Below are 7,911 nucleotides of genomic sequence, written 5' to 3'. Positions count from 1 at the left end.
CAAGATATGTAGCTGCATTTTGAACCAGGCGATACTCTACAAGTAATTGTTGTGGATTGTGTTGGGTGCCGCGAAGGAGGAGAAGGCGTGAATCATCAGACACGGATCCCTTCCGATCGAGATAATCTACTAGGCAGTGATGAAGTCGGAGGAGGAGGATCCAGTGGAGAGAGAGTGCCGAAACCCGTTGCTGTTAAAATCCTGCCGAAACCCGATCGCTCAACAGATTCAAGTGGGAAAGAATGTCTTAAAACGAATCCACACGAGGAAGATGATGATTGGTACAGGAGTTTCTTGCGTAGTCTTTTTTCTTCTAAGAAGGCTCTTGCTCTGCTTTATAAATAAAGCAACGAATCTATATAGAGTACATGGCCGAATGATATAAGGTGGTGAGGAAACCGTCATACAAGCATATCGTAGGATACCCGGATCACCTAGAATGCAGGCGACTATGCTACCAAAGAAGAATACGGGAAAATCTGAGAACAAACACACGCTACACTGTAAGACACCTATGTTCTTTGGCAATGCCCTCGAGAGGGAACATGACGCAAATTATCGTCGCTGCCTAGCCAAACCAGACTAGGGGCTTCACTTGGAACTCTGACGCGGAAAGGACATCCACGACGATGTCTCAAAAAGAGAGCGGCGCCCGGGAGCGTCATCGTCGCCGGTGCAAAAGCGCTGAGCTTTTTCTCGGCACCTCACCCATGTGACAACGAGACCCCAGGACAAATACGATATGCTCGGACCCACAGACCCAGATCTGGGTGATGATAAACGTACTTTGGACCAAGAGGGAAGCCGCCGCCGCCGCCATGATGCCCACCGTAGAGCCAACCATGCATATCGCCATCCAGAGCCGCCTCCCCAGCATACGAGTATGAAGCATCACCCACCGCCAAAGTATTGGAGTACCAACCACTCCTAGCCCAACTTCAGGCACGGAGTCTGGGACAGCGCCACCATCGTAGGGGACCCATCCCTGTGTCTCTAGCCAGTCCCGGTGGACTAGGACGACAAAACCCCGCGAGGTCGTGACTCCTGAGGGCCGTCGTCGAGCACCGTTGCAAGACGTCTTGTTTGTGACACTTGACACCGTGCTGCCCAACAATGATGTGATGTCCTGACCACCACCCGCGCCCACCGCACACGCGCAGAGAGGAACCCCATTGCCCGCGAGCATCGCCCGGATCGAACCCAATCTCACCTACCCAGAACTTCAACTCTGACTCCCCTTGGGCGCCGAACAGACCCACCCGAGCATGAGCTCCCCGTCACAGACACAACGCCGAAATTGACAATGGAGAAGGGAGAACACAACTGCTACTCCGCGCCACCGTCAGGGCACGGCGACCAGAACGACGCCGCCCCGACAGACCCGCACCGCCCGCACCCTTGCTAAGCCCATCTCTGCTGGACACGCTCCACCAAGGCGCCCACCACGCCAGAGCACCATCAGCTCCCGAAACCACCGGATACTGCCAGCCCACCACTACTAGGGAAAAGCCTAGTAGTAGTGCGGGTTAAATAGCTAGTAGTAGCGCGGGTGCCCGCGCTATTACTACGGCGCTACAGCTAACTTGTAGTAGTAGCGCGGGTGCGTCCGTGCTACTACTACGTCTGTTAGTAGTAGCGTGGGTGCCACCCGCGCTACTACTATTAATTTCAAAAACAAAAAAATTTCTTGATCCCGTGCGTGCTGTCAATGGCAGCAATGGTTCGATCCAGCGACGCTAGGGGTCGCCGGAGCTGCGGAAGGGCAGCGGCAGACCAGATCCAGCGACGCCTGCTGCAGAGGGCCTGGATCCATGGCCTAGCAAGGTGGCGGCGTTGGGCTCCTCTTCGCAGCTAAGGCAACGAGCTCCTGGTCGTCCATGGCGACGACCTGCACGAGCAAGGACATGGGAGGATGAGTCAAACTAGTGGAAGAGAGAGAAAAGAAAAACGAGGGAGAGAGGAAGGAGATGGAGGTAGTAGTGGGGTTGGTCGCTGGTGGTGAGGTGCTCCAGCGTGGTGGCATGGAGATGCGGGGAAGACCGGCGAGCTCTGGGATGTCGGCGGCGCGAGGCGGCCGCATCTTTTGGCGCCATGAAGGAGGAGGCGCGCATGCGTAGGGGGTCCATGTGAGAGCCTATGGAGAGAGGGGGGGGAGAGTGACGGGGGAGAGGAACGATTTGGGGAAGGAGATGGGGATTTCAGGACTCTTCAAAAACCATGTAGTTAGTAGCAGCGTGGGTTTTTACCCCTCGCTATTGGTAAGTTGTTAGTAGTAGCACGGATTTATACCCCTCACTGCTACTATGGCATATTCCGGGGGGCACGGTAGAGACCGCTTAGTAGTAGCGAGGGGTGAAAATCCGCGCTACTACTAACAACTTAGCAGTAGCGAGGGATAAAAACCCGCGCTACTAGTAAGTAGCAGTAGCGAGTGGTATAAACTCGCGCTACTAGTAAACATCTGCCTATAAGCTTTTCCCTGGTAGTGCACACCCGCCAGAGCCCACGCCGCCCACACAACACCCACCGGAGAACTCAACCATGCGAGATCTGATCTAGCAGGTCTCCGGCGGCTGCCCACCTCGTGCCATTTTAGTTTCCTCACTGAATTGAAATTACAGTCCAGTTTAATACGGGGCTTTCCAATACAGAAATCCAAATAAATCCTAAGGGTAAAGCGACCCATTTGAAAGGAGAGACTAAAATGGACTAGTGCGTCGTTGTCCGCCTGGCTTCCATTCCATGTGAATAGTGTGGACTCGGCAGCCAAGTGCCCAACTCTTTTAGCATCTTTGGACTCTTAAGCCAAGTGTCCCGGATTCCGTCGGGAAGCAGTGCCGCTCCAATGCCGGAGAACGGAGTTGAGCTTGCAGCAGTACCACCCTTCGCCGATACCTTGACTGGTGAGTCCAGCTTCACCTTGTTGCAATCTATGTCCACTGGCCTGATAATCTCCGTATACATATGCACAAGCAGGGCTAACCGATGCCAACGGCGGCAATGACCTTGACATCGATGGCCGCATTCACGAGCTCTCCGAAATCATCATGCATGAAATGTGTGCTAGCCGGGTGCCCCGACCAGGGAAACCAGAGATCTATCGCGTTCCCGAGACGTTCCTCGCCGCCGACGAGGGCGCCTACCAGCCGAGGTTCCTGTCCCTGGGGCCATATCACCGCGGCGACTCCGCCACGGAGGAGATGCGGCGCACCGACGAGCGCAAGCTAGAGAACCTGGCCTACGCCCTCCAAGACGGCGGGCCGTCGGTGGAAGAGTACATGGAGGCCATAGCGTCCGTTGAGGCCGACGCCAGGAGCCGCTACGACGGAGACGTCGCCATGGAGTGGGGCGCGTTCTGCAGGATGCTACTGCTCGATGGGTTCCAGCTGATTACAGTGCTCAAGTTTCTCGGCTATGAGCCGCCGCCGCTTCCACCTCCAGCTCCAGGGTGCAGCAGCAACAACAATGGACAAGGGAACTGCAGGCCGAGGACCAGCGTTGTCATCAGTATCGAACATGACTTGATGATGCTGGAGAACCAGATACCATTCTTCGTCGTCCAGAGGATCCACCGCTTGCGATACGGCATTGGTGGAAATGGAATGGACACGGTTGAAGAGCTAGCCTGGAGGACCATCAAAAGAATTATGAATGACGCCCCGGCAGCGACCAGCTTTCCACCGGCGAAGTGCCACCATTTGGTACATCTGTGCCATGAATACCTGAGGCCAAGCAACCTCGACAAGTCACTGTGAGTAGCTACCTGTTCTTTTTTGCGACGGTTACCTCTATCTCAGTTGTGTTAATAATCGTCCTTGCAGAGGCGCATGCGGTGATTATGGAAGATTCCGGCGAGCCATCGAGTACCACGAGGCCGGTGTCAAGTTCAGGCGGTTGAACAGTGAAGCGGACGGCAGCTCGCGGCGCCCCTTGCTGGACGTGACCTTCTCCGACGGGGTGCTGAGGATGGCGCAACTGAGGGTGGACGAGAGGACCAATTACATCCTCCGCAACGTCCTCGTTTACGAGCAGCGGTACGACGACACGGCCACCAGCGGCGCCACCAGCCACGTGACGGCGTATGTGATGTTCATGTCGCAGCTGCTGGGCGGGCCGGAGGACGTGGCCCTGCTGTCGCGGCACGGGGTCATTGAGCACCACCTGGGCGACGACGCCGAGGTGTGCGCGCTGTTCCGGGGGCTGGCGCAGGGGCTCGTCTTCGACCCGTCCGGCGGGCACTACCTGAGCACGGTGGGCGTGAGGCTGCGGTCGCACCACCGGTCGCGCCTCAACCGGTGGCGTGCCTGGGTCATGCGGCACCGCTTCCGCAACCCGTGGCTCGCCGTGGCGTGGGTCTTGGGCTCCATGGCCGTGCTGGGCACCATCGTCCAGACTGTGATCACTCTGCTTCCCTACGTGCATCATCAAGGACGCACGCGCAACATCGGAAGCTAGCTATACACGAGTATTCTCGTGAATTCGTGATATCGTGATCACTCTGCATCCCTACGTGACTCATCCCCTACGTAGTTTAATTTTCCTTCATATGCTTCCTCTGTTGATTCCTCATATTTGATAGTGTCCCTATCCTCCCTCACCTCCGGCCATCGAATCTCGTTTATCGTCGATCACAATACTGACTACGATCTACAAAGAGTCGCAATTGGCGGCGCTTTTCAGTCGCAAATGTCGGGTGTGTAGGACTTCGAGCCGCAGCCAGACACCTAGCAGATGTGCACCCAACATGATGAATTATTGTGTGAGGCGTGATTGGCCACTAGTATCGGTTTATTTCATGGCACGAAGCAAAATGGCGTTGCATTTTGGTAAAGTGTGCATGATTGGTTTCACGAGCAAAAGTGATATAATGGTTACTGCATCAAAGTGATTCATGATCGAAATCCGAAGTCGCTTAGTCATCGATGGCACAACATTCAAGAGGCCATCAACAAGTATTGCAGCACATGCAGACAAGTGCAAAACCGGTTTCCAAGTGGCGAGTCACTCTTCGACCTTGTAAGTTTTGTGGCTTGTTGCTCTATGCGTTGGTCATTTTATTGATTTGCCTAATATTGCGACATATTGACCATCCATTATCTTCCTTTGCTATTCCGTATGTACGTGCATGTTATACCACAGTACGGAGAACAAACACTTCATCTATATGTATTGTTGGATGATGTAGAATGGGCAAAGCAAGTGGCTGTCCTTGATTGCCAATTCCGTCAAGACTGCCATGGTCAATGAAGATGAAGGTGGTGATCCAATTGTCCCAACACAAGAAGGGATTTTTTTTTCATGCAAGAAGATGATTAGGAGCCGGGGGAGGAAGTGGGAGGAAGAGTAGGAAAGGGCCGTGGCCAAGACGAGAAATGTCCGTAGACATCATTACGAAGGAGGAGGCAAGTGTCACGTCCAATCACGTGAAGGAGGGAAAGAAGGCACACAGGTTTGGTATCTTCGCGAAGATGCCAGAGACTAAGGTCACTTCGAAAGACACCAAAATGTTGTTTGAAGTCTTCTTGATTCGTAGGGCCAAGGAATCTAATAAGGCTTTTTGTTCGACCTTCTTGATCTCTATAGCTTAACCTCTGTTCTTAATGAACTCTACTCTTCCTTACCTATTCCCTCTTTCCAAAGTGGTGGTCCATGTAAATATGAACAATAAATTTTGACTTTGTTTAATCACAGTAGGAGCCTCTCATGATGTTCCCAGTTAAAAACATGTCGAACGTGGATCCTGATGCGATGAAGATCACTGAAGATGAAGGTGGTGATCTAATGATTCCAACACATAAGCCCCCGGCCGGATCGTGAGTACTCAAAGATCCTGACGCATACACCCAGCCTCTTTTCTTCATTGTTTTAACATATTAAATTGTGTACTTGCAGTCCGGCTCGTACCGACCTCGAGCGGTCTTCATCTTCGGAATCCGGCAGGTAGCCTTCTTCGAGAGAAGGGGGTGTGCCTATTGCGCCGGTGACCTCTGTCCAACCAGAGGCACCGGACACTCTACAGGAAGCGCTACGAAGTGCTTCCATTGTCGAGGAACACCGTACCCTCATGGGTACGGTGGTTGAGAGGGTGCAGTCCGTTAAGAACGGACTGACAGAAGCCTGCACCAGCCTTCTAACAGGCTTTGAGGTAAGCAACGCAATTATGTAAAAAGAATATCACAGTCTAGACAGTAGCCCCTGGGACTCTGTTCGGTGTTCGGAAAGAAAAAGCCGGACAGAGGATCAAATAATTTTCGCAGGAAACTAGCAATACATGTCTATGTTGAAAAAGCAGGCGTTGCTGCTGGCGGCGACCTCCCATGCTGCCGAAGTCTCCAGACTAAAGCAGAGTCTGGCGCGGGCCCAGGAAGAGCTCGGCCGTGTGAGAAAGCAGCTGGAGGACAAACAAGGTATGCCATGCCCTTCTGTATATCAGAAAGGATAAATGATTTGTGTTGACAATACTGCCATGATATTTGTAGGAGCTGCGACAGAGGTGGAGACCCTCAAGGCCGCGCTAGCCGAAGCCGAGAAGAGAGCGGCGGATGAACAGTCCGTCCGTGAAAAGCACGAGGCCAGGGTTGGTGAGGTCCAACAAGAGCTCCAGGACGCTGTAAAGAAATGCGAGTCCTTGGAGCGCAAGATTGCGGATCAAGCGCGCAAGATGCCCGGGTTGAAGCCCAGGGCGCCCCCCAGGAAATCCAAGAGGCCAAGAAAATTACGACGGGTAAGGCCTTCATTATGCAAAGCAAGTATGTGAAGAAAAGGTACTTATTACTAACCCGGATTTGGATTTCGCCAGGAGCATTTGTGGATCTGCCGTGCAGCATTGCTGATGCTGCGGAATTATTCCGTGCCGAAGAGGGGAGCTCAACGGAGAAGCTGTTTTGGTCGCAATACCTTGCGCCAGAACATCCGATGCCCTTTAGCGATCAGTTGAAACAGTTGGTCGAACTGCATAGGGTGGCCGAACTAGCCATGAAGGATTTGATAATCCGGCTGTGGCCTGGCGGAGCCATACCCAGCAGTTACTTCGGACTCGTGAAGCGTCTGGTCGATGCCTGCCCTCGGCTTGACGCCATCAAGCGGCCGGTCTGCATTGAAGGTGCGCGGATGGCCTTCGCCCGTGTCAAGGTGCAGTGGGCGAGGATGGACGCCGTCAAGCTCGCGACCGAGGGACCGCCCGCGGGCAAGGACCACCGCACGCCCGAGCGTTATTTTGGTGATGTTCTGGAGGGATCCCGCATTTTAGCAGGCGAGTGTGCCAAAGTCATTATCTTCGAATGAATGCATTCGTGTTATCTTGGCTTGTATGACGAAACAAAGTTATTTATGTAATATAATGCTTGTTTATTATCTCACATATTTCCTCATGTGCGGCCGTTTAGTTAAATCTGAGAGTTGGCCAGTCGTCGGCTTCAGCCCCCACGTAGGTAGTACGGGGGTGTTCGGGATGGAATCTAAACACTCTTGATCCAAAGTTTTGGTCCTTGAAGGAGGTGTTTAGCGCAACGAACCAGGCAATCAGACTATGTGACTTTATCACCCTCACTTAGCCATAGGAGTTTTATAATAGAAATTTAGCGCAGCCCCTAGTATTCGTAAGTCCGAACTTGGGATGCTGCGAACATTTAATCGGATAAGAAACCGATTCGTCGCATAATGCGGAATTAATCGCAAAAGATTTTGTAACCTCTCGAACAGCTGACCGGCTCACGCCCCATCATGACAGTCAGTTTTCGGCTTTCTCTACTGAGGTGCTCATCCGGAAGAACCAGGACACAATCGCAGTAGTTCTCCCTCTACTACCCTAGCCGATATAGCGGAACGTAAGGTAGTAAGCACAGGAGCCGTGCAACCCAACTATTGACCAAAGACATGATTCGGAGCCGATGCATATAATGCTAAATTTCG

General features: G+C 53.0%; 2 protein-coding genes across 2 annotated transcripts; both read left to right on the top strand.

Annotated features, from left to right (window-relative positions):
- The first annotated feature begins 2,652 nt into the window (after nt 1–2,652).
- LOC109762664 (UPF0481 protein At3g47200) lies at nt 2,653–4,791 on the top strand. The gene is made up of 3 exons (XM_020321532.4): nt 2,653–2,903; nt 2,977–3,751; nt 3,822–4,791. The coding sequence occupies exons 1-3, from the start codon at nt 2,846–2,848 to the stop codon at nt 4,453–4,455; spliced, it is 1,467 nt and encodes a 488-aa protein (XP_020177121.1). The 5' UTR covers nt 2,653–2,845; the 3' UTR covers nt 4,456–4,791.
- Nucleotides 4,792–5,898: 1,107 nt separating this feature from the next.
- LOC120967831 (uncharacterized) lies at nt 5,899–7,309 on the top strand. The gene is made up of 3 exons (XM_045230726.2): nt 5,899–6,407; nt 6,480–6,724; nt 6,800–7,309. Exons 1-3 carry the CDS (start codon nt 6,272–6,274, stop codon nt 6,935–6,937), a joined length of 519 nt encoding a protein of 172 aa, XP_045086661.1. The 5' UTR covers nt 5,899–6,271; the 3' UTR covers nt 6,938–7,309.
- Nucleotides 7,310–7,911: the final 602 nt, after the last annotated feature.

This window comes from Aegilops tauschii, chromosome 7, assembly GCF_002575655.3.
Source record: "Aegilops tauschii subsp. strangulata cultivar AL8/78 chromosome 7, Aet v6.0, whole genome shotgun sequence".
In the NCBI taxonomy this organism is placed as follows: domain Eukaryota; kingdom Viridiplantae; phylum Streptophyta; class Magnoliopsida; order Poales; family Poaceae; genus Aegilops; species Aegilops tauschii.
Note: the sequence above shows the minus strand (reverse complement) of the source record. Positions and strands in the feature narration are given on the sequence as shown.

Excerpts from the sequence above, each read along its gene's own strand:
- LOC109762664 (XM_020321532.4), top strand. The coding sequence starts at position 2,846 with ATGCCGGAGAACGGAGTTGAGCTTGCAGCAGTACCACCCTTCGCCGAT. Across the intron at positions 2,904-2,976 it reads CTTCGCCGATACCTTGACTG|GGCTAACCGATGCCAACGGC; the intron begins GTGAGTCCAGCT and ends ATGCACAAGCAG. Across the intron at positions 3,752-3,821 it reads AGCAACCTCGACAAGTCACT|AGGCGCATGCGGTGATTATG; the intron begins GTGAGTAGCTAC and ends TCGTCCTTGCAG.
- LOC120967831 (XM_045230726.2), top strand. The coding sequence starts at position 6,272 with ATGTCTATGTTGAAAAAGCAGGCGTTGCTGCTGGCGGCGACCTCCCAT. Across the intron at positions 6,408-6,479 it reads GCAGCTGGAGGACAAACAAG|GAGCTGCGACAGAGGTGGAG; the intron begins GTATGCCATGCC and ends TGATATTTGTAG. Across the intron at positions 6,725-6,799 it reads GGCCAAGAAAATTACGACGG|GAGCATTTGTGGATCTGCCG; the intron begins GTAAGGCCTTCA and ends GGATTTCGCCAG.